Source organism: Dermochelys coriacea, chromosome 8 (genome assembly GCF_009764565.3).
Source record: "Dermochelys coriacea isolate rDerCor1 chromosome 8, rDerCor1.pri.v4, whole genome shotgun sequence".
Lineage (NCBI taxonomy): Eukaryota > Metazoa > Chordata > Testudines > Dermochelyidae > Dermochelys > Dermochelys coriacea.
Window position 1 is genome coordinate 50,717,524 of NC_050075.1, and position 24,362 is coordinate 50,741,885.

Sequence of the window (24,362 nt, forward strand, 5' to 3'; positions counted from 1 at the left end):
ATCGCTGCCAGCCTTGGAGACTGAACTTCCCCCATATACTGTGCACCACACCGTGCCGGTTTACCTCCCCCATGACCGAAAGGGTCAACAGGGGAGTTCCCCTCTCCACAGTCAGCCCTTGGCCCCTCTGCCGAGAGTGCCCAGGGAGAGGATAATCAGGACCAGTTCTGGTACTGGCTCTGTGTCGAGGTCGCCTGTCTGGAGTTAGTCGAGTTCCCAGCAATCGGCTGCCCTCACCGAAGCCACCATTGGAGGGGAACAATGTTTGATCTCTACCTCCTGGTGCTCAGTTTCAAGAAAGGAGACAGAGGAAGAGCAGCATGAAACAGGCAAGGGTCAGTATGTGTATGTAAAATACCAGCCCTCCCCCAGCAGGGCCCATGCCCAGAGATGGCAACGTACCTACCTCTTGGAACACTGCACTTCTACAGGAACTTGGACCTTGAAAACAAGCCCCGTCCCAGAACACCTAACCACTCAGCCTCCCCACCCCCACCCCCACCCCTGCCCAGGCCTTGGGAACCCCATGCCACACTTTTAAATGTCTTGGGGTGGCCCTTAGTAGCCATCTTCCCCCCATACAGCTTTGGGGGAGCTGCCAGGTGGGGGGGATGTCTTTGAATCTTTTCTAGTGTCGCCAGAATGGCTCAGACCCCACACACTTGGCATTCGCAGAGAGGAAACAGCCCCAATGATTATCCGGGGTAAGGAAGACTTAATAGTCTTTTTAGCATTGGGGAGTTAAGGTGGCCTTGGAGGTTCCCTAGCAAGTGTATACAAGAGGAGACATCCACTAATACTTGAATGCAAGTAGGGATGACTGAGTGCTGCCTGCCCCTGCCGAGTCTCACAGCTTTTGCAGCAGGACGGAGGCCCTTTCCCAGCTTCTTGGTGCTGTGTCTGTCTGCGGGCTCTGTCATTCTGTCCTGACCAGGAGATGTGCTGAAGATACAGGAGGCAGAGGCCCTCCCTGGAAATCTGCTGGAGAGCCACACAAGGACAGGGAGGGACCACTCAGTGCCCCTTGGCAACTGGGGAGGAGGGGATGAGAAAAACTTCCCAGGCCCGGGGGAGGCAGTGGGCCAAGCTGATACCCCCCCGAAGCCTGGCAGATGCAAGCCCCAATCCCACTTGAAGACACCTGAAGGTAAGATGTGGGGGAGGGTGGAGCTGGAGCTTGGGGTGAAGGAGAAGGTGGCTGTGTGAGTGCTGTGGTTCCCAGACCCACCTGCATCTCCTAGACCAGGGCTGGTGGTTGTGGGTTTGTATGGGATTTAAAGCCACCCTGATTTTGGTTGGGTTCTGAGCACTAGTTCACCCATTCCATGGTTGTGCCTGAAGGAGAAAAGCTCTCTTAGTCCCATGGCCTCCTGTCTGAGCTACCCCCCCTTCCCCCATGTCAAGCTGCCTGCAAATGCAGGCTGGGAAATCACCCTGCCAAAGCATACGCGGGAAGACACTGAGCCAGCTTCAGCCTGGGACTATACAGTCTTCTGCTGCTCTCACCCAGCATGCAGGACTCCTCAGCAAGTGAATGGTTGCCATGGGACAAGGTGCCCACAAGCAGATTCACAGATGGCCAGTGAAAGGGTGAGTGCTGGGCAGTCAGGGGATGCGTTGTGAATACTTGGAGCTACAATTCAGAGTACCCAGGTGGGGGTGCAGAGAAAGGAGGTTAAGGGTCAGGCCTTGCATTCATCCTGACCCTAGGGTTCTGGTCTCTGAACTCTAGCTGGCGTTCGTCGTGGGATAGAAGGGGGCTGACCCATCCCTTCACTGTCCCCTTTCTCTGAGAATCATTCACCCCGTTGTAATCTCCTGAACTCAGTAGACTCAAGGGTTGGAGTCTATGGTGCCTGTCAAAGTCCCTCTTCTCATAGGTTTTTTATTGATCTTCCTTCTTCTCCAGTCTCAGGAAGTCACATCAACAAGGGTCAAGTTGGCCAAGGAGGGCTGGGATAGTGGACTTCACCCTCTGTTTCTTTATCTTCTACAACCACATCCTATCCAGCCCAAGACCCAGTCTGAAGCTGTCCTTCCTGGGAAGTTGTGGCAGTGCAGATGCCATGTGCCTGAGTCCTCCCTGGGGCACAGCAGCAGGGCAGTTCGTAACTGCACTGAGGCCCAGATCTCATTTTGGGCCTATATGTGCCACAGTAATACAATGTGCCATATCTAACCTTCCTAACGGTAGCTAAGTCTCAGGGGTGTATTGGTCAGGCAGAGCTGCTACGCTAGCAGACATGGCTATTAGGCTTACCTGGGTCCTAATTCATCTTCACACCGCCAGGTGAACTCCCCGAAGTTCTCGTAATGCTGGTTGTAATGATAGAGGACCCGGTGCAGGCTGGGCGAGCCCAGGTCCAGCAGAGTGTTGTAGGCTGTCTGCTGCTCCTTGCCGCTGGTATAGCCATTGAAGAGATTGTAGATCTTGTCTGCTATTTCTGGGTAGGATGACAGAGGGGGCTGTAAGCGCGTTTGTCACAGAGAAAGGAAATGTTGCCTCAAACCAGGTCAGATATCAAGTAAAGAGCCCTGGGGCAAAATTCTGGACCCGCTGGAGTCCAGAGCAAACTCTTACTGACTTCAATAAGGCCAGGATTTCCCCCCGGGTGTCCTGTCACCAGGACATATTCTAAAAGGAGGGTCAATGGAACATACAGGATTTCCCAGACTGGATTAGACCTGTGGTCCCTCTAGTCCAGTGGCATGTCTCTGACAGTGGCCAATACAGCTGCTGTAGAGGAAGGTGCAAGGAACCCTACAACAGGCAGTTAAGAGAACCTGTGCCCAGGTGAATATGCCTCCTAACCTCCATCACTCAGGCTGGCTTATGCCCTGAAACAGGAGGGTTTCTATTCCTGTCAAACCTCATGGACTCTGTATTTTTTGTACTAGCCATAGACATGTCCAACCCTTTGGGGACTTTTCTAACACTTCGCCATCAGCCTGAACAACCAATGGCAAGGCAAGTTTCCATCCACTCACCCTCCCACTGGCCTCAATCCTAACCTGGAGGGACTCCAGCCACAGTTCCTGCAATCGTTCACACCCTGGTCTCTCTAGTGCAGGGGTGGGCAAACTACGGCCCGTGGGCCGGATCCAGCCCGTAAGGGGTTTGGATCCGGCCTGCGGGATTGCCCTCCATGGTGCCGCAGGCCCCACACCGCTCTGAGAAGCGGCTGGCACTACATCCCTGGGGGCAGAGGGCTCTGTGCATTGCCCTTGCCTCCAGACACTGCCCCCTGCAGCTCCCATTGGCTGGGAACAGGGAACCGCGGCCAATAGGAGCTTCGGGGGAGATACCTGGAGGCACAGCAAGGGCAGCGTGCAGAGCTCTGTGCCCCGCCTCCCCCAGGGGCCATGCAGAGACATGGTTTCGGCTGCTTCCCAGAGGGGTGCGGCATGAGACTAGGGAGGGCATGCAGGGAGCCTGCCCTGGCCCCAGTGCGCGCCGCTGCCACCCCGGAGCCGCTTTAGGAAAGTGGCGCCGGGCCGGAGCCCGAACTCCTCCTGCACCCCACCCCCCCAATTCCCTGCCTGCATCTCGCACCCCAACTCCCTGCCAAGACCCCTGCCTGCACCTTACACCCCAACCCCCTGCCCTGAGCCCCCTACTGAACCCCGTGCACCCCAACCCCCTGTCCTGAGCCCCCTACTGCATCCCGCACCTCTGCACCCCAACCCCCTTCCCTGAGCCCCCTCATACACCCCACACCCCTCCTCTGCACCAATCCCTTGCCCTGAGCCCATTCCTGCACACCACACTCCCTCCCACACCCCAACCCCCTGCCCTGCATACAATTTCTCCACCCAGATGTGGCACTCGGCCCAAAAAGTTTGCCCACCCCTGCTCTTGTGAATCAGGCTTCCAATTACTGCTGGCTCTGGTGCTCGGTTTTTGGGAGAGACCCCACGCTCTGAAAACCGCAAATGGAAGATGCTGTCTATCGGGGCAGCAAATTATTGCTGTAGTAATGGGAACAGGGCCAAGATCTGATGCCTGGGAGAGGCCACCTAACCGACAGCCATCATGTGGGAACCACTTGATTACTGCCGAATGGGATCTTAACTGGTTTATTCAGAAGAGTAGCGCTGTCACCCCATCACCAGTCACCCCATCCCACACTCAGAACAATGCTTCCTATTATCTCCCACCCAAGTGGAATGAGATGTTATTTTTAAACAAACACACTCATTCCACCTGCACAATCTAGATGTACTGACCTGATTCCCATTGCCTCTAACAAGGTTCTGTCCCAATATAATCAGAGAAACAGCCACGTGTCCTCTGGCAATAATTCCATCAAGAGCCTCCAAAGTCCCCTTAACCCTTGAGATCATGGAGCCCCAAGATGGTGCTTCCTTCTCGTCACGCTTTATCGTCATTATTTATTAATGCAGTGCTGTAGGTAGGCATGGACAAAGATGACGACAAAGGCCCAGAAGCTCAGAGATGTTTAGGTGCCTAGTTCCCATTGAGGATCTGGGCCAAAGTTCCTACCCCAAGGGTCTTGCAGCCTGAACCAGACAGATAACTAGGGATAGGCTAGATCTGAGAAGCTTCGATCCAGATCCATACACCACCAGTGTTTATGAGAGTGTTCAGTTCTGGAGATTCAAGTGTGCCTGTTACAAAGATGCCAAAAGCAACCTGGGTCTGGATTCCACCCAATTTCAGGGCCGTTCACGCCTAAGGTTTGGCTTGGGCGTATCTCTTCAGCTAGCCCAACAAAAAAAGAATGAGGGTTCACCTGCTCTATGTTCTGCTTAACCATGCTCTGACAATCCACTGCAGTGAAGCCCAGCATGTCAGACAAGGGCTTTGCTGGGGAGAAGGCAGCACCCCACCTTAAGCACCCCCATTGTTACCTTGAGCCTTCACGTCATCTACCACTGGGCAAGGGGTCTTGACCGTCACATCACTTGACCTGGAGCGTCTCCCCGTGTTATCAACTCCCCAAAGTGTGAACCTGGGGGAGAGGGCAGATGTTACCACAGCACAGAGACAGCAGACAGACTGGGGAATCTGGTGCTCTCACACACAGGTGCACATGGCAGACCCCCATCAGGAGAAATGTATGCCACTAGCTGCTTAGGAGATATGGGGCTGTCCTACCATGCATGTCATTTCGCTCTGCTTGACACAGGTGCCCCAAACTGGCCTGCGCTGCTTTTCCATGCAGACCCAGTGGGAGGCGAGAACTCAATACAAGAGACTTGGCATCCCCTTTGCAGCACAGTGACCTCAACCTAGTGCAGGTAGCTCTCTGCTGGGACTGGCACTTGGGGCACTGACAGCGCTGATGCATGATGCAGAGCAGAGCCCTGGCCAGCAGCAGGGAAGAGCCAGCTAACATATGAAGAGCCTGCTGTCTCCATCCTGATGCCATCTGAGGTGTTCACTGTGCGTAAACTCTACCCTGGGCCCAGCCTTGGAGGAGGTGATAAGGAAGGAACAGAACTACAGCAGCATTGGTGTGACTACGTCATGAGCCTCCTCCACTGCAGCCAGGGCAGCATGCCCGCCTGCCCCGCCCCCGGCTCTGGGAGTGGGGCTGTAGGTAAGTCAGGCATCAGTCCAGACACTCGGTGAGAGTCTACATCCCATGTGGACTGGAGTCATACTGTGGGCCTGGCAGAAGGTGAGGCTGGACAAGATCATTGAGCAGGTGTAAGAAGGGCGGGAGTTAAGGATCTTTCCAGCACTGCCGCACATGCTCGGTGTGGCTGCTGCTGCTGGGCTTCCCATCTCTGAATCTACGGAGCACAGCGTTGCCATCAGCAGCTGGGCCATAACTGCAAATGGGAAATAACCCTCTGGGGCAGATGAGGGGGATACCCACATGCTGCTGTGCCCAGATTTTCCCCTCCCCCCACACTGACATCCCCAGGGGATAAAAAAAAATGAGGGGGATGCACCACTCGCAGCCTATGTAGGCCCAGCTCCTGGTGTGCACCAGCGGCTCCTTGCCGCTCACCACCTCTCTGTGGGCCACCCTCCACCCCAAGCTATTTCAGAGACTCCCTCAACCATGGGGCTATGGGTGCCCTTCATTACCTCCTCCCAAACCAGCGTTCCCCATTCTTCCTCTGCCCATGCTAGCTGCTTTGCATGCCCCACATCCTTAATCACACCAACCTCCTACACCCCCCCGTGTGCCAGGGGCTTTGTCTGCCCCTTCCCCCATGTGAGGGGCTGCATTCTCTCTTCTCCTGCATGCCCTCCTTCCACCATTTTCCTTCTGTCTGGGAGAGCAATCATTCAGAGTGTAAGCATGTTAAATCCTAGTGGGAGGTAGGCACAGATGAGATGGGGTATCATTAGGCTGGAAGCATTAACAGGTGCCACCAAACAGGTCTTTGGTCTTCAGAAAACTGCAGAAGTGCATGAAGCTGTGGCTGTGCTGAACAGCTGATAGGGCTCCATCAGTTTGTCCCCATTTTGGTTTCCCCATTTTCCCGAAAATCAATAAGTTCTGGCCCTTGAGCTCTCGAACATTTCCTGGTTTTGATCAAACGTGGCATTCAAGAGCTTTCGTGTCACCGACAGGGAAATGCTGTCCAGCTGAGTGCACAGCCCTGGCAAGCTTAGCCAACAAGGTGGTGATGATGATTTAATATTTGTGCATAGTTCCAGGAGCACATCCAGCATGAACCAATGGGGGGGGGGGCGGAGCTTGCCATGCAAGGGGACGGAGAATGAACGCTCCCTTTCTCCATGCCCCCCCAAAAGATGAGGAGAAAGCTTGGGAGTAGCCATTAGAAGTGGCAGTGCTTCTCACAAGGTTGGGCGTAGCCCATTAGAGGCAGCGTCACTCACGTATAGGTGGTGTCAGGCTCCAGGCAGCGAATGATCAAGGAGATGGTGGTGGACAGCTTGTCAGGTACTTGTGCCGGCATCGCGCAGGGGGATTTGGCTCCGGAGATGATGTCATCCACCAAACTCAGCACCGTCTCTAGAGAAAGAGGGAAAAAGGAGATTTTAGGCAATTATCTTCCCATGCCCCAGAACCTAAGCAGAGGACGATGGGTGAGGAGAAGAGGCTATAATGGGTCACAACACCGACCAAGTGAGCCCAATACCTAGTGATGGATCAGAAATTTCCGGGCGGGTCAGGAGCAATGAGGAAAGGACCTTGTAACAGGGCTATTCGTGATTTGGACTGGTGCATTGTGTACTGCCTCCGGTGTGATATTAGCCAGTTGGAAGCTATGGAAGGGGAGAAATGTATTGGAGGGAAGGATAGGAAAAACATTTACGTTGCTCTTTTGTCCTGCCTTGACCCTGAGCTGCAGCACATGATCAAGGCTCTTAGGCCGGTGACCTCTCTGCTAGGGGGCAAGTGGAAGTTCTATGGAGCTTTTTCAGGTGAGGAAAAGCCTTAGTGTCCCTGTTGCAGACAGAGAAATACAAATAGCCTCACAATCACTGAGTCTCCAGCATAAGAAATGAGATGGAGACTGGTGTGATTGTGAATGAAGGTTACCTGCCTATAACCGGATGCGTGGTGGTCCCTGTCTGTATTCCACACATGGGTGGGGATGCACGCCTTGCGCCCAAGGCTGGAAATGCTAACAAGTGGTGTCCATTGGCCTGCACAGTTCTCCTCATCCCTCAGACCGAGGGAATAAGAGGCAATGCAGGTTCCTTTCCTTACCACAAATCCAGTAGGATCGGAAGCAGAGGGGAAGGAGGGCAGGCAGTGGAATACAGACAGGGACCACACATTTCAAAGAACCTCCAGTTACGGCTAAGTAATCTCCACTTCTTCTTTGAGCGCTGATCCCTATGTGTATCCCACGTGTGGGCGGTGGGCAAGTGTAATCTGTCAGGAGGGTGCGAGGATGCTGGCAAGACAGATATGTTGAAGCACTGCAGTTCCCACTGCCGCATCTGCAGCAGAGACCCGAACTGGTGTGTTTTGGGAATGTGTGACTGGAACTCCAGTCTGCCGCTCTGCATGTGTCCAGTAATGGTACTTCCTGCAAGGAGGCTGTAGAGGCAGCGTGTGCTCTGGTGGAGTGATATGTGCTAATTGGTAGCACACTACGGTGCACCAAGGAATCCATTTAGAGATTTCCCGAGAGGATATAGCTCATCCTAGTGACATGTGTGCTATGGCAACAAATAGCCTAGGTGATTTTCTGTTAGATTAGGTTCTCTGCAGGTAGAACGCTAAGGCACATCTGAGGTCGATGGAATGAAGTCTCCTCTCCTCAGCAGAGGCACAAGGTTTCAGGATGAAAACAGATACATGGAATTCAGAAGAAAACTTGGGGAGGAATTTAGGGTGCAGGCTTTCAGAGCAAGAAGAGACAGATTTTGGAATGCCGCAAGTAAGTGAAAACAGACAGTTATGACCCCAATCCAGCAAAGTATTTAAGTGTGGGCTTAAAGTTCAGCCTGGGCTTCAGTACTTTGCTGGATTGGGGCCCACCCTTCTCCATTGAAAGCGCTCTGCTCTTGATTTCAGCCTTTGCTACCAAGCCAATGCTGCAAAAGACAGAGCTGTGAGGAGGGTGTTCCTCATCCATCCGGAAATGAACTCTATCGGCTGCCAGTGCCACCCCACCCCCAGAGCAAAGGAGGAGCCCGAGCAGAGCCCAGTTCTGGCTGCTGGAGGAGCAGCACCCTCCATCACTGCCCTCACCGGTCTCCACTTTGGAATGATCCATCCGGTCAGTGATCTTCTCCTGACGGATGAGGTAATCGACGATCTGCACTCCGATTGGTGGCTCTGAGTGCTCCCATTCCACCACCACCAAGGTGCTGCTGGGCTCGTGCACCGTGGAGAGCCGCAGCCTGAGCACGAGGGAAAACCAAGGTGGGTCAGGCCCTGTGAATAGGCAGCTCCTGCCCGCCCCTAATGGTGCCATTCTTTTCTTCCCAACCCTCTTCAGTGTGGGGCTGGCTCCACCTGTTGCTCCCTCTGAGCTACTGGAAACTCACTGTCCTCTGCAGCCACACGTCACAGGCTGGGTTATGCCCCGTGCCTCCCAGGAGGCAGGGCTGTGAAGACATGATCCGTAGGGTGGCGGGCAAAGGTGGCTGGTGACAGCCTTGCATGGCTGCCTGCAGCCCAGAAAGCCAGTGTACAGAGCACAAGGCCAGCTGCTTCCCCTCCTCATCCAGCCCATCCTGCGCCTAAGTTGCTCCTGCACTGGGGTCCCCCCCCAAACACTAGTTTAATGTAGGAAAACTGCAGCACCAGTCAAGCCTAGTGTAGGTTTTCCTTTGTGCAGACATCCCGCTGATTTCTGAGACCGCCCAGCCCTGCCTGGGGAAGGCAGCTGTTTTCAAGTGAGTGCTGCTGAAACCTTTCTGCCATACTCAACTCCCCTGCTATGCCAGGAGATCGCCCCTCGGGGTCAGGGATCAAGACCTTCTACAGGGAAGCTCGAGCTGCTGTTGCCACCCCAACTTCCAGCTACACGCTGGTTCTGGGCCTCTGGCTCCGGCACCTTGCACCAGCACCAAAAGTTCCCTTCAAGAGAAATAATCTCTGCAAAGGAGAGGCAAAATCAGCGTGGGAGAGACATACACCGGGTGTGGGAGGGGCGCACAGGCTGGGAGCCCGTCGGCACCAAAAGCACTCGAATCGCACCGGCACCAGTCTTCGATGACATCCCCACTCCCGGAACACCACAGGGTGCTCATGGTGGCCTCCTGCAACAGCTAAGATAGAGAAGGAGGGTTAAGGCGCGGCAAGCAGGAACACTCATCACCCGCTGTGCCACTGGGTGAACCCTCATCATCCGTTGTGCCACTGGCATCTGAAGACCTGTAACTTTCTGTGCATGCTATTCCCCACACAGCCCTGAGCGCATTGTCAGCAGCTGAGAGCTTGGAGATCTCCTAGCAAAGAGGGGACACAGAGAGAAGTCAAAGAGGATGGGGGCCATTCACGGATCGGAGCAGAAATGTTCAGCCTTCACCCATCTGCAACTGGTTTCAAGTGGCAATTGCTGAGCCAGGCCTGGGTCTGTTTACTACTGCGCATGCTGAATGGTGGCTGGTGCTCTGACCTGATAAGCTAGATGGCAGCGTGCCAAGTGCCAGGTCACTATGGTGACCTCACACAGCCCCGCAAAGGCAGATGCCTGTCTCTGGGATGCTCTCTGGCTGTTCCTCACCGCTCGCCACGTGCTACACCCCTTGGAGCTGTACCTACATGCTCCACATGGCAAACACCAGGCTGGCTCAATAAGAAGAGGTGGAAAGGCCAGTGGGCAAGTGGCAGTGCTGCCAGCCAGCCACACCACACGCAGGCTGGCTGTCATTCCAGGCCCGCCAGAGCCATTCACTGCTAATAACCTTGGCTCAGCCAATCACAACCCTGCCATATTCTACCCCTCTCTCAGCAACCGGCTCCTCACCCTCTGGGTTTGGTTGTGGGTGACCAGCTCATAGATGGGCGCTGCTTTGGTGACCTCCAGCAGAATTGGCTCGGGCGGCACGTCCGGGCTTGAAGTCACATGGCAGAGCGGGCATGAGGAGGGGCAGCGGCCTCTGCTCTGGCACTCCATGCGGACCCCAGCTACCATCCGCTTGGTGCCCGACTCGGACAGGCTGGCGACATATTCGGGGAAGGTGAGAACCTTGGGGTCCCGCTCTCGCTCCTCAGACTCATCAGAGGGTGAATTGCCTGCGAAATGAGAGAATATGGGTTGGCTTGATTTCCCCTTCCCCCTCAAAGCCCTCACCTGTTCTCCCTCTGCAGCCCCTGGCTCTTCCAGTACCATAGATGGCCACACTTCACTTCATAGTCGGGAAATACTGACCAGTAACGGGTTTACAATGGTGCCATGGGGCCAGGCCCAGGCTCCAAAGGGGGCCCAGCCCAGCGCGCCCCACTCTGCTTGGGCCGCAGCTGGGGTTGAGAGAGCTGGAGCCCCGTGCTGCCTGGGTGGGGCTGCTACCCCCCCCAGCTCCGCATTGCCAGGGGATGACCCCTCCCTGAGCTCCCCATGTCATGGCCAGGGGCTGGGGCTGACCAGAGGCGGATTTACAGTAAAGCGCAGGTGCCCTGGCACGGGGCCCCGCAACGACAGGGGGCCCCAGGGCAGGGCAGCTGCGGGGGCTGAAGCTTGGTCCTGCCAGCTCCAGGGGCTCCTGCTGCAGGGCAGGCTCCGCCCGCACCCACTGGCAGCCAAGCTCCTCCCTCTCCTGCCTCCTCCCCCGAGCATGTCATGTTCCTGCCCTTCCCCCCCCACCAGCGCTTCCCCCGCTGCTGAACAGCTGTTTGCCTGCACTCCTGGAGGGAGGGGGACAAGCAGGGCTAAGGAGGAGATGGAGGTGGGGCCTTGGGGAAGGGGGTGACATCGGGTCAGGGTGGAGCAAAGGCGGGGCCCCTGCACTCTCCCTACACAACCCCCCCCCCAAGCTCCCTGCCATAAGCCGCTCAGGACAGGGGGCTGGGAGCACCCCCACGACCACAGCCCACACCCCGAGCCCTCTGCCCTGACCCCTGCAACGCCTACATACCCAGCCCCCGCACACCCCATGCCCTGACTCCTGCACCCCCCCACCCCCACCTTGAGCGCCAAATGGGAGCTCCTGCACCCCTCGCACCAAACAGGAGCTGCCCCAGGTAAGAGCTCCACGCCCCAACCTCCTGCCCCAGCCCTCAGCCCCCTCCCGCACCCTAAGTCCTGACCAGACCCCGCACCCCAACTTATTTTTACATTTTTTTTTATAAAGCGCTCTTATCCAAAGTGCTTTACTGTAATTAGCTAATGGTACAAACAATATTTGGAAAGATCATTAAGTGTCCGCTGAGACCCTCAGCGATTGTCAAGTGGTCTGTGGAAAAGTAAGTTAGACTACAACAATAATCAAGGTACCTCACTTTATTTTCCATTTACTTGCTATTACTTATAGGAGGAGGAGGAAGAAAAAAAATTATGAAAAACGAGGGTGGGGGGAGAAGATGAGAGAATGTTCTTTTTCTTGGCTGGGTCCCAAGGAGGGGCCCCAAAAATGAAGCTGAGCACAAGGCCCCACTAACTCTAAATCCGCCACTGGGGCTGACCCCTCCCCCACAGCTCCCCATGCCACAGCCAGGGGCTGACCCCACCCCCCCGAGCTCCTCATGCTGCTGTCAGGACAGGGGCTGACCCCTTCCCACACCACTGCCAGGGGCTGGGGCTGGGCCTTAACTCCCGCCCCAAGCTCTATTCTACCTGCGGCTGAGGCTGACGCCCCAAGCTGCCTGACACCTCACCTTGCCACCCCCCCCCAACACGTTCTTCCATGTCCTGCTAGGGGGGCGCACCGGACTTTTTTGGTAAGCTGGCTATTTGTTCATTTGTTCTTGCCAACTGATCAACTGCCAACTAAATGCCCTTTTTTGTCAAAAAAGTCAGGATGGCCAGGACAGAGCTTAAAAAGGGAACTGTCTCAGCCAAACGGGAACATATAGTCATCATATCTCCAGGCAAGTGGGTCCTGAGGGGCAGACCCTGACCTGGCTAATCATGCCATTCCCGAGAGGCCAGAGTGATTCCCCAGCCTGGCACTGGACTGGTCTTGGCCGCACTGCAAGCTCAGCCTGGCAGACGCCGTCACATTCCAGCAGGGCCGGTGAGTGTGGCCAGGGTGTGAGGGAGTGGGTCTCTGGAGGTGTGTGTGGGGCTGCTGGCCAGTGGGGAGTCTCCTGTGGGGGGGTGGGGGAGGTCTGTGTGTTGGGATGCTGGGCAGTGGGGGGGTCTGAGTGGGGTTCTGTGCAGTTGCGGTGGTGGGCTGTGGGGAAGTGCATTGGGAAGTAGTGGTGTGGCTGTGTGTGGGGGGTGCTGGGCAGGAGTGGGGTGGCATGGTATGGGCCCACCCCCAAGGGGAAAGGACACACTGGCAGCACAGGGCTGGGTGGGCCAGTGTGCATCTGGCAACTGCCAGTTTGTATACAGTGCCTTTGCACTGGGCTGGGTGGCCCCGCCATCCTATGCCCCACTGCCCCTGGCTGGCCACAGATACTGACTGGTGATTAGACCAGGGGACCAGGCATCATGACCTCAGAGTTCCTTTCCCTGCACTGTCACTGGCAAGTGACCTAAAGGTCTCTGTGCTTCTATTTCCCCACATCCTGGCCTCCGGCTTGGGGTTTGCTTCCCTGGCTGCTCTCTGCTCACACGCAGAGCCCGAGTCCCCAGGCTATCTGCAAGTGGACTGAATTCTATCTGCAGTGATTGAAATCTCCACTAGAGGGAGCCTTTCTCCTGGGGGTGAGGCCGGGGGCATAGTGAGAGTTAAGGTTTATTCTGGCTTCAACTTGGACTGCTTTCACATCCCGAGACCTTCCTTAAAAATCCTCCTCTTGGGGTGAAATGTTCCATGCTTGGGCTCAAGCCCAGGAGTAATTTTTGTTACGTTTGAGGGAAATCCTTTTAGCCCTTTGTGGGTAAGAATGGAGTGAAAAGAATCGATTTTTTTCAACTTAAAACCTTAATTTTTTTTTTTTTTTGAGGGGGGAGCATTATTATTTCAAACCAAGCATTTAATCAGTTCTCATTCCACCCACTAGAGAGCAGTATAGCACAGAATCTCCACATCATGCATTTCACTTTAGGCTTTTATGTTAAGACAACCAGGGAGACTTGATCCAAAGCCCACTGAATTTAAAGAAAGGGAACTTAGGATCAGGCCCCTCCTTTGGAAATTCTGGCATGAACCTCTCTGTACCTCAGTTCCCCCATTTGTAAAATGGGGGATAATGACACTGACCAACCTTTGTAAAGCCCTTTGGAATAGATTCATAGATACTAAGGTCAGAAGGGACCATTCTGATCATCTAGTCCGACCTCCTGCACAGCGCAGACCACAGAATCTCACCCACCCACTCCTATGAAAAACCTCACCCATGTCTGAGCTATTGAAGTCCTTAAATCATGGTTCAAAGACTTCAAGGAGCAGAGAAGCCTCCCTCAAGTCAACCATGCCCCATGCTACAGAGGAAGGCGAAAAACCTCCAGGGCCTCTCCAGTCTGCCCTGGAGGAAAATTCCTTCCCAACCCCAAATATGGCAATCAGCTAAACCCTGAGCATATGGGCAAGATTCACCAGCCAGATACTCAGGAAAGAATTTTCTATAGTAACTCAGATCCCATCCATCTAATATCCCATCTCAGGGGATTTGGCCTATTTACCCTGAATATTTAAAGATCAATTACTTACAAAATCCCATTATCCCATCATACCATCTCCTCCATAAACTTATCAAGTAGAATCTTAAAACCAGATAGATCTTTTGCCCCCACTGCTTCCCTTGGAAGGCTATTCCAAAACTTCACTCCTCTGATGGTTAAAAACCTTCGTCTGATTTCAAGTCTAAACTTCCTGGTGGGCAGTTTATACCCATTTGTTCTTGTGTCCACATTGGTGTTGAGCTGAAATAATTCCTCTCCCTCTCCTGTATTTATCCCTCTGATATATTTAGAGAGAGCAATCATATCTCCCCTCAACCTTCTTTTAGTTAGGCTAAACAAGCTAAGCGCCTTAAGTCTCCTTTCATAAGACAAGTTTTCCATTCCTCGGATCATCCTAGTAGCCCTTCTCTGTACCTGCTCCAGTTTGAATTCATCCTTTTTAAACATGGGAGACCAGAATTGCACACAGTATTCTAGGTGAGGTCTCACCAGTGCCTTGTATAATGGTACTAAAACCTCCTTATCCCTACTGGAAATGCCTCTCCTGATGCATCCCAAAACCGCATTAGCTTTTTTCACAGCCATATCACATTGGCAGCTCATAGTCATCCTATGATCAACCAATACTCCAAGGTCCTTCTCCTCTTCCGTTACTTCTAATTGATGCGTCCCCAACTTATAGCTAAAATTCTTGTTATTAATCCCTAAATGCATAACCTTACACTTCTGACTATTAAATTTCATCCTATTACTATTACTCCAGTTTACAAGGTCATCCAGATCTTCCTGTATAATATCCCGATCCTTCTCCGAATTGGCAATACCTCCCAGCTTTGTATCATCTGCAAACTTTATTAGCACACTCCCACTTTTTGTGCCAAGGTCAGTAATAAAAAGATTAAATAAGATTGGTCCCAAAACCGATCCCTGAGGAACTCCACTGGTAACCTCCCTCCAACCTGACAGTTCGCCTTTCAGTAGGACCCGTTGCAGTCTCCCCTTTAACCAATTCCTTATCCACCTTTTGATGTTCATATTGATCCCCATCTTCTCCAATTTAACTAATAATTCCCCATGTGGCATGGTATCAAACGCCTTACTGAAATCTAGGTAAATTAGATCCACTGCATTTCCTTTATCTAAAAAATCTGTTACTTTTTCAAAAAAGGAGATTAGGTTGGTTTGGCACGATCTACCTTTTGTAAACCATGTTGTATTTTGTCCCATTTACCATTGACTTCAATGTCCTTAACTAATTTCTCCTTCAAAATGTTTTCCAGGACCTTGCATACTACAGATGTCAAACTAACTGGCCTGTAGTTACCCGGATCACTTTTTTTTCCTTTCTTAAAAATAGGAACTATATTAGCAATTCTCCAATCATTCGGTACTATTCCTGAGTTTACAGATTCATTAAAAATTCTTGCTAATGGGCTTGCAATTTCAGGTGCCAATTCCTTTAATATTCTTGGATGAAGATTATCTGGGCCCCCTGATTTAGTCCCATTAAGCTGTTTCAGTTTCGCTTCTACCTCGGATATGGTAATATCTACCTCTATATCCTCCTTCCCATTTGTCATGCTACCATTATCCCCAAGATCCTCTTTAGCCTTATTAAAGACTGAGGCAAAGTATTTGTTTAGATATTGGGCCATGCCTAGATTATCTTTAACCTCCACTCCATCCTCAGTGTTAAGCGGCCCCACTTCTTCCTTTTTAGTTTTCTTCTTATTTATATGGCAATAGAACCTTTTACTATTGGTTTTAATTCCCTTTGCAAGGTCCAACTCTACTCGACTTTTAGCCTGTCTCACTTGATCCCTACATGTTCTGACCTCAATTAGGTAGCTTTCCTTGCTGATCCCTCCCATCTTCCACTCCCTGTATGCTTTCTGCTTCTTCTTAATCACCTCTCTAAGATGCTTGCTCATCCAGCTTGGTCTACAACTCCTTCCTATGAATTTTTTCCCCTTTCTTGGGATACAGGCTTCCGATAGCTTCTGCAGTTTTGATTTAAAGTAATCCCAGGCCTCCTCTACCTTTAGATCCATAAGCTCTTCAGTCCAATCCACTTCCCTAACTAATTTCCTTAATTTTTGAAAGTCAAAATCTAGGAGTGGAACACACCATAAAGCATTGTTATTAATTGGCTTGGCAGGATTCATAGTTTCAAAGATGCTACAGCCAGAGGGGACTACTGTGATCCTACAGGAGGCCAGAGTAGATAAGACTTCCCAGAATTAATTCATGTTTGAACCAGAGCATGTCTTTTTTTGGTTTCAGAGTAGCAGCCGTGTTAGTCTGTATTTGCAAAAAGAAAAGGAGTACTTGTGGCACCTTAGAGACTAACAAATTTGAGCATAAGCTTTCGTGAGGTACAGCTCACTTCATCGGATGAATCCAACCTTGATTAAAAAATTGCCAGTGATGGAAAAATTCACCACAATCCTTGCTAAGCTGTTCTAGTGGCTAATGACCCTCATTGTAAAAAATGGGCACCAACTTTTCAGCATGAATTCTTCCAGCCTGAACTTCCAGCCACTGGATCTCATTATACCTTTGCCTTCTAGCCTGGAGAGCCCATGATCAATTTTTTTTTATTTTTATCTATTTCAGTTTTCACAGTTGCACAAAATTATGAGTTTTAAGCATTTTTTTTTCTAGTTGCATTAATTTAAATGTTCACAGTTGCAAGCAATTATGGGGGGGGTTAAATAATAGTTATTTAATGACAGATGTTGTGATTCAAAAAGTTACAGCTTTACAACGGTTAAAAAAAACAAACTGTCAACATCAAATGTCAAAATATGCAAAGTAACTATCCTTCAATCAAACTCTAGTAAGTAGTTACTTTGCCTATCTGTAACGGTCGATCATCATTGATGGAGATGTTTTTTTCATTGGTTTGTGTTTATATGGTGAAATCAACATTTACTGAAAAAAATCTAATTGTGCCAAGCCTAATTATTCAGTATTTAATAAAAAAAGGACTTGCATAAAATGTTAATAGTTATAAAAACTATCTTATTTTCCTCCCCAAAAGCCTCTCTCCTTGTTCTCCCTCTCTCAGAAATCTACCTGTGACACTTGTTGGAAAGGTGGATAAAAATCACTTATTAAAAATAAATATATAAATAAAAATGATTTTTTTAAACTTTAAATAATTTTTTAAATTTAAAATCTGATTTTATTTAAATTTTTTTTTTAAAAAATAAACCTATTTAAAATTAAATCTGAAATTATGACAATCTATGTTAAGGCTTAAACTTGCTATAATTTATTAAAACCATTCAAACTAACTAATAATTAATATTAAGTAGTATGTATTTGCTGCCAAAGTTGAAAGAAAGTCAAACCACTGAACTGGTGGCTGTCACTGACTAAGCACCTGGAACCAGTTTGCAGAAGGGCTAAACCAGCTTTTGACAGCAGTAGCTTCTTCTGCAGCTGGAGAGAGAATATTTTCTTCATTTCTACTTATTCAGCTGGTTCAGTTCAATGACTAATTCAGTCAAAGTTGAGAAACTGACTGGCAGTTGAAAAATCAGGAAAGCTTGTTTTCTATATCCAATCAATAGCTAAAAACAAAGTAAAAGCGGATGAGATCTACTAATTCTAAAATCTTGCAGACCAGTTCCTTCTCAATCATTAATCCAGCCATGATCTGAAGCAGAAGGGAAAGAGGGAGGCTAGTGGAATACAGACAGGGGCCACACATCTTGAAGAATGTGCAGTTACAGGTAAGTAACTTTCTTCTTTGCGAGCTGGTACCGATGTGTACTCCAAATGTGGGTGACTGGTAAGCAGTCGTCAGCGGGGGTGCAAGGATGCAGGCGATATAGATTACTGTAATACTGCCGTTCCCAAGATTGCATCTTCAGAAGAGGCTTGGACTAAAGTGTCATGCTTTGTGAAGGGGTGGATGCAACTCCAAGCTGGCACCTTACAAATGTACACTAGGCAGCCACCAAAGGTTTGGGAAACAGATGAGGATGGTGTCAATGATGGCTTGCAACTCTTGAACATCCTGTCAAAAGTGACCTTTAGCTGGTGGATGAGGTTGGGTGGCTGACGTTGAGGTGGATGGAGCTGCATACCTTGGTCTTTGCAACATCTGATAATTACGTGGTGGTTCATATGGTCACTGGTGGTAGAAAGGCTGTAGAAGAGGCATTGATCTATACACCTGTTTATGATGTTCCTCTCTTGGGGCCAGAGTATAAATGCCTATGGAGTGGAGGGTTGACCTGGAGTCATAACTAGTGCAAAAAGACTTGACTCTCTTTTCAATAAAGCAATAGCTGGATCAAAGGGCAAATCCTCCATGTTGTTTTGAACCTCGAACCCTGAAGAGAGAAGCCATGATTCACACCACAATAATACTGTGGTTGCTCTAGATGTGGTATCAGCCATGTCAACCACAGCGTGGAATCAAATTGTTGCCATGAGTCTACCCTCGTCAACAAAGATTTGGGCCCTTTCCTTCTGAAGAAGTTTATCTTTTAAACTCCAAGAATATGAAGTAGTTCAAAAAATCATACTTGGCTAACAGGACCTGGAAGTTAATGATTCTAAACTGGAAGCTGGTAGATGTGACCGCCTTCCTCCCTAGAAGATCAAGGTGTTTAGTGCCCTTGTTTGCAGGGGTGGTCTTGGAGTGTTGTGGCCCAGATTTTTCTATAACTGCTTGTGCTACTACGAAGTTGGGGGCAGGATGGGTGAATGAAAATTCTGCCCCTTTTGCAGGGACAAAGCATCATCTTTCAGCTATTTTGGGGATAGGGATGTTTTTGTGCATTTTTAATTGAAATCTAATTTCCAGCCAAATGAGTCTTGACACAAATATAAAGTAAAAAATTAATGATGTAAATAAGCAATGTGCCATTCACCATTTTCCAACATAACAGGTAAAAAATACGAATCTGAATGAATAAAATGTATATAGATATAGTATATTCTCCTGATTAACAAAGAGTAATACCACATTTGATGAAAAGGCTGTATTTCATTGTGAATAAATATCTTTTAATGGTTAGCAACTAAAAAGTATAACTGCAAAACAAGATTAAAATTGCTGATTTAAATCCAGGATTCCTGCTTGTTGATTTAAATCATGATTAAAATTGCTGACTGACATCACTAATTTATATCAGTCCACTTTGGTGAGGGAAGCAGAATTGTTTCTTAACGCAGCGTTCTGGAGAGTTCCTATGATATCAAAAAGAAAAGGAGTACTTGTGGCACCTTAGAGACTAACAGATTTATTAGAGCATAAGCCTTCGTGAGCTACAGCTCACTTGTACCTCACGAAAGCTTATGCTCTAATAAATTTGTTAGTCTCTAAGGTGCCACAAGTACTCCTTTTCTTTTTGCGAATACAGACTAACACGGCTGCTACTCTGAAACCTATGATATCAAAGTAGCTCGAGATACTCTGAAACGTCTCTGCTTGATATTAATCAGGTACACCTATACCTAAATATATTCAACAGCTAAAACAACCTACAGCAAAGAGACCACTAGGTGGTGCTGAGACACCATGAATTGTTCCAGACCTGGGAATAGCATATGACAGCAATGATTTAAAAGACCTATTTAAGATCAATTCCACTCCTGCAGCAATGTGCAGTATAGTTCCTCCAAAAGCTCCTGGATCAAACAGCAGAGATGAGCTGCAGGCTGATATTAGGCAATGGGCTCATGTCCTTGAAAGTGGGACAATCTCCACTAATGAGTGAATTAAGTGAAGTGTCTTTCTTTTCAAGGAAAGTTTCTATCGAATAACACTGCATGGGGCGAAACAGCCCAATATACCCAGGGAGAAATCTTCAAATGAAACTTCTTGATTGAAAAGAAAGGCAGTGAGCTCTTCTTGCCATTGCTGCGCTCTGAAAATATGAGGCCAGACTGTCAAAAGACCTCCGCACCCAGCAGCTCCCCATGTCTGTGTGTACGTGTTCTGTATGCGAGCTGCTGGGTGCTGAGACATCCGAAAATCCTACCCGGGCGGGAGATTAGATGCGGAGCAGACATAGTGAGTGTCCCTCAAAGCTCAGGTGTGGAGAGTCCTAATCTGGAACAGGGAACTAAAGAAAAGAGCAAGGGCTCCATCAAGGAGGTGCCCAGACACCTCTCCCTATCACCCCAAACAATAAGAAAATGTGCTGAAATAATGTACCTTCTCCAGCACCCAATGGGGCCCTCCTTCAACTCCTACTGACTTCACGGGTGGGGTGCACTTGGATCTAATGAGACAATTAGGCCCTGATGCCTATTAAACCCCTGGTCTCCAGGGCTTTCCCTCACCTCTGTTCATCCCTTGTGCTGCAGCTGGGAGCGAGCTGCAAAAGGATCTAGGCAGGGTTGAGAGTCTTCTAGAGCATTGCAAGGGCAGGTGGCTGTTGTTCTGGGTGGGTGGATGAGAGAGAGAGAAAGGAGAAGAGATGCGAAACACGAGAAGGAGAGGAAGAAAGCTCTCCAGCTTCCTTGGCTACCACCCATCAAAGACAGCAGCTGTGCCCAGCTTCCTGCAAAGCCAAACAAACCCTGGCAGTGTGACTCATAGCAGTGCGCTTCGGGATCAGCAGAGCACATCTGGCTTCTATCTGCCGAGTGAGAACAAGACACGGAGAGAGGTGGAACTAAGTATCCCCCGGGATTCAGAATGCTCTAATCTCTGTTAGCAGTGGGGGAGGGAGTAGTGTGTGCGAAGGGCTGGCTGGGGAGCAGCTACTTGCTTGTTCTGGGACTGGATCCAGAGTGCGTGTACATATATGACTCTGAATAACACCATCAGTGTAAAGAGGGCAGAGACAAGCCAGGTTTGCAACGCCCAGAGCAGCATGGGACAAGAGGGGTTGGGACCTGACTGCTTCTGCCTGCATCTGGAGGTAGTGTGTGAATTTAGCACTGAAATACAGCCAGGCCACCGTAACAGGAGCTGGGACTTCTTGGCAGATGTGGGACATAATAAAGGGCACATAAAGGTCCAAAGGAAGAGCCCATCTCCTTTTCCCACCAGCTGGGCTTAGCAGTTGGATCCCACAATACTTTTGCCTTACAAACACTCTGCTAACTCTGTCTAAAAGCTGTTCATCCTGCTGCTGTGCTGGGCAATGTCTGTAATCTATAAACGACGCTTTCTAAAGGCATCTCACCTCTAGCTCCTTGAGCTGTTGGCCTTCCCTTCACTTCAAACAGCCACATCACTTCTCTCAATTCTGTCCCTTTGGGATTTTGAATAACTCACCGAGTTGCCCTTCTGCATCTCTTCCTTTCCAAAGGACATAACATCCTAGTCAATACCCAAGACCCTGTAGTCCTTGACACACTCTTTGCCCTTTGCAGTAACTTCTCCATTTCTAAGATGACCTTCACCGAATACGATGACCTCAGTAGAGCACAGTATTTCACCCAAAATCAGACAGTCAGTGGTCCGGATTCACATAGGACTGTCCTGATTTTGACCAGGCCATCCACTAACTTTGCTAGCAGGACATCAAAAGTGTCCCTGAAACATCTCTAAGGATCTCTTGTGTTACAGCATGGCATGGCAAGGTGACAATGCTGCTTGCGAGATGGAGATATTTTGTAAATTGATGGCCCTGATGCAATGGTAACAGAGTCACAACAGTGGAGCAGGGCAAATTTGCCCTTGGGGATGATCATGTTATTATTTATTTCCATTTAGAATAATACAAAAATTCCCATGAACAGGCTCTGAGTTCCCAACTCATAATTTACAAACACCAGCTACACAGGTCAGGAAGGCATCCTGTTCTACCAGGGAACAAGATCATCATCAAATAGTAACTAAATAAGTGGCAACACAAGATGTTGTAAGAATCATTTCCTTCAACCTGTCAGGTATGTTTTAAGGTATTTCCACCATCAAAACCAACACCAGCCTATCTAGCAGAACATAAAAGGGTTTGGGATATGGAGTATTTGACTCCTAAGCTGATGGTCAGAAACCACCTCAAGTCTGCAGTGCCCAAAAGTTGTTCCCCTCCGATAGCTGTTTGACAGCCGGTGTGAAAGGAACAGTGGTTCCCATCTTTGCAAGCTGAGATGGGGCCAGCCCCAGTTACATGAGGGACAGCCTCTCCCTCCATGACTGTCACGACAGCCGCGTCACACTGGAAACAGCGGAGTTTGAGAGTGACTCACCTGTGTGCAGCAGCAGGGGTTTTCACAATGACGGCCACACAAACATGGGGCTCACTCCTGAGAAAGATCAGGATGGCTGGATGGCTGAGAGTCTTGTTGCCTTCAGAGCAAAAGGCAAGGCACAGCGTTTTGAGACAACCTTCCCTCAACACCGCCCCACACAAGACGAAGACCACCCCATACTAACAGGGGAAGGGAGATACACCCCTGGCTTTATGCATTACACCTCATAACTCTGGAAGACACCTGGATACCATATGATGAGAGAGACATATGATCAAAGACAGAGTGAATCAACTTCCCAAGTGTCCACATCACAAAAACCACCACCACAACTGGTACTAGTCACCCCTGCCTTGTCAGCAGGCCAGTCGGGGGGAGAACGGAGGAGAAGTACGTAGGCAGGGGCAGTGCAGGGACATTCACAGTGCTGCTGCCTGAGCTGTATCTGCTCTGGAGAACGAGAGAAGACTTCTGTCTCCAGGGTTATCAGGCTGGCTCCTCTAACCAGCAGGAAGGGCCCAATCCTGCAGCGTCAACAGGAAACGAGAGAGCTCGTCACCTCACAGGACAGAGCACTAAGGCCAGAATTTTCAAAAGAACTCAGGTCCTCTTTGGGCCTCAAAATAAGTGGCTAGATCTTCAAAAGAGCTCATCCCATTGGATGCTGGGACCTTCTGAAAACCCACCCGCCAATGGCACAGAGACGGCTGTCAACTGCTGGGTGCTTTGGACAAGCTCACTCTTATTACAGCCTAACACGAGAGCTGAGCTCATTAAAACCTGTCTCCACATTCTGTGGACAGGCCCTGAATTCACACAGAGAGAGAGAAGAAAAAAATGGGGAACAACAGAAGACAGGTTCTCCAGTTCAAGCTGGCAGAGCTGCAGAAGGTTGGAAGATCTCATTTCAGCCTCCCGCTGGTTGCTTTGGGAATTAGCTCTTTCAGCGGTGCGCCTTCATTAGTGGTGTGTCGCCCACCATTATTCTCTTGGTCTCCATCGTCCTCAGAATCGGACCCACATCACTCCTGGACTGCGGGGTCGGCTCCTGGACATTGCCCTCCAGCTGTGCCCACTCTACTGGCTCTCCCCCGCTTCAGGGGACCGACAGCTTCTGGCTCTATCACTTGCCTCAGTGACTCACTGCAGTCCTCAGTCTAGCCCCTTCCTCCAAGGGCAAACTGCAGTCTGGGTTAGCCACTCATCACTGGCAAGTGGGGGGGGGGGGTGGCGGAAGTGGGAGGGGCCCAGGCCTGCCTGCTACTCTGGGCCCTGACCCAGGAACTCTCTAGTGGCAGCCACTTACTGCCCTCCTCCAACTCTCCCTTACTGCCTACTTCCCTGGGCCACTTCCCTGTAGCCCCAGCACCTTCTCTGCCCCATTGTGTCAGGGCCCCAGTCTGGCAGTCGTCAGCCTAGAGCTCGCCTCGCCCTGCCCTGCCCTGCCCTGCCCTGCCCTGCCCTGCCCGTGTCTCTAAGAGCCAGCTCTTCCCCCTTTGTCCTCCAGGGAGAGCCTGCCTTCCTCTGCACCCTACAGCCTTCTTATAGGGCTCAGCCTGGCCCTGATTGGCTGCTTTCAAGCCTCCACTTGATTGGCTCGGGCTCAACACAACCTCTCTGACTTGTTTTAATCCCTTCAATGCCAGCGTGGGGAAGCTGCCCCACTATAAGTCCATACTGTTGGGCCGAGGGGGGGGGCTTGTTCAGCCTCAGGAGGAGACAAGTCTTGCATTGCTTGGCGGTGATGGTTTTAGAAGCTGCCCCGATTATCAGGCTGCTGTCTTGGCCCCGAGCTAAAACACTGCTTTCTCCTCATACGCTCAATGAGCCGTGGGTCCAAAGCAAAGGGACATGGGAGAGGGCAGGCGATTTATTGGAACCATTATGGATGGTGCCTCTTTGTACAGGCAGTGGGGAAGAGTCTCTCAGACTGCTGGAGGGGTATGGAGAATGCAACATGAATGGTGGCAAGAACCTCCCAGTCTGGAGAAGGTGGCATCCTTCCTCTTCCTTTCACTTGGCCCAGGAAACTCTTAGGCCCCTCT

At 50.4% G+C, this 24,362-nt stretch overlaps 1 protein-coding gene across 5 annotated transcripts in view; it reads right to left on the reverse strand.

Annotated features, from left to right (window-relative positions):
- ASTN1 (astrotactin 1) overlaps positions 1 to 24,362 on the reverse strand; it is a 193,926-nt gene that overhangs the window by 6,985 nt on the left and 162,579 nt on the right. For all 5 annotated transcript variants that reach the window (XM_038414175.2, XM_038414178.2, XM_038414177.2 and 2 more), the window contains exons 17-22: positions 10,381 to 10,649; positions 9,546 to 9,679; positions 8,655 to 8,806; positions 6,824 to 6,959; positions 4,873 to 4,973; positions 2,261 to 2,444 (exon numbers count right to left, since the gene is read on the reverse strand). In XM_038414175.2, the coding sequence (XP_038270103.1) occupies positions 2,261 to 2,444; positions 4,873 to 4,973; positions 6,824 to 6,959; positions 8,655 to 8,806; positions 9,546 to 9,679; positions 10,381 to 10,649 (976 nt within the window). The remainder of the gene's footprint in view (positions 1 to 2,260; positions 2,445 to 4,872; positions 4,974 to 6,823; positions 6,960 to 8,654; positions 8,807 to 9,545; positions 9,680 to 10,380; positions 10,650 to 24,362) is intronic.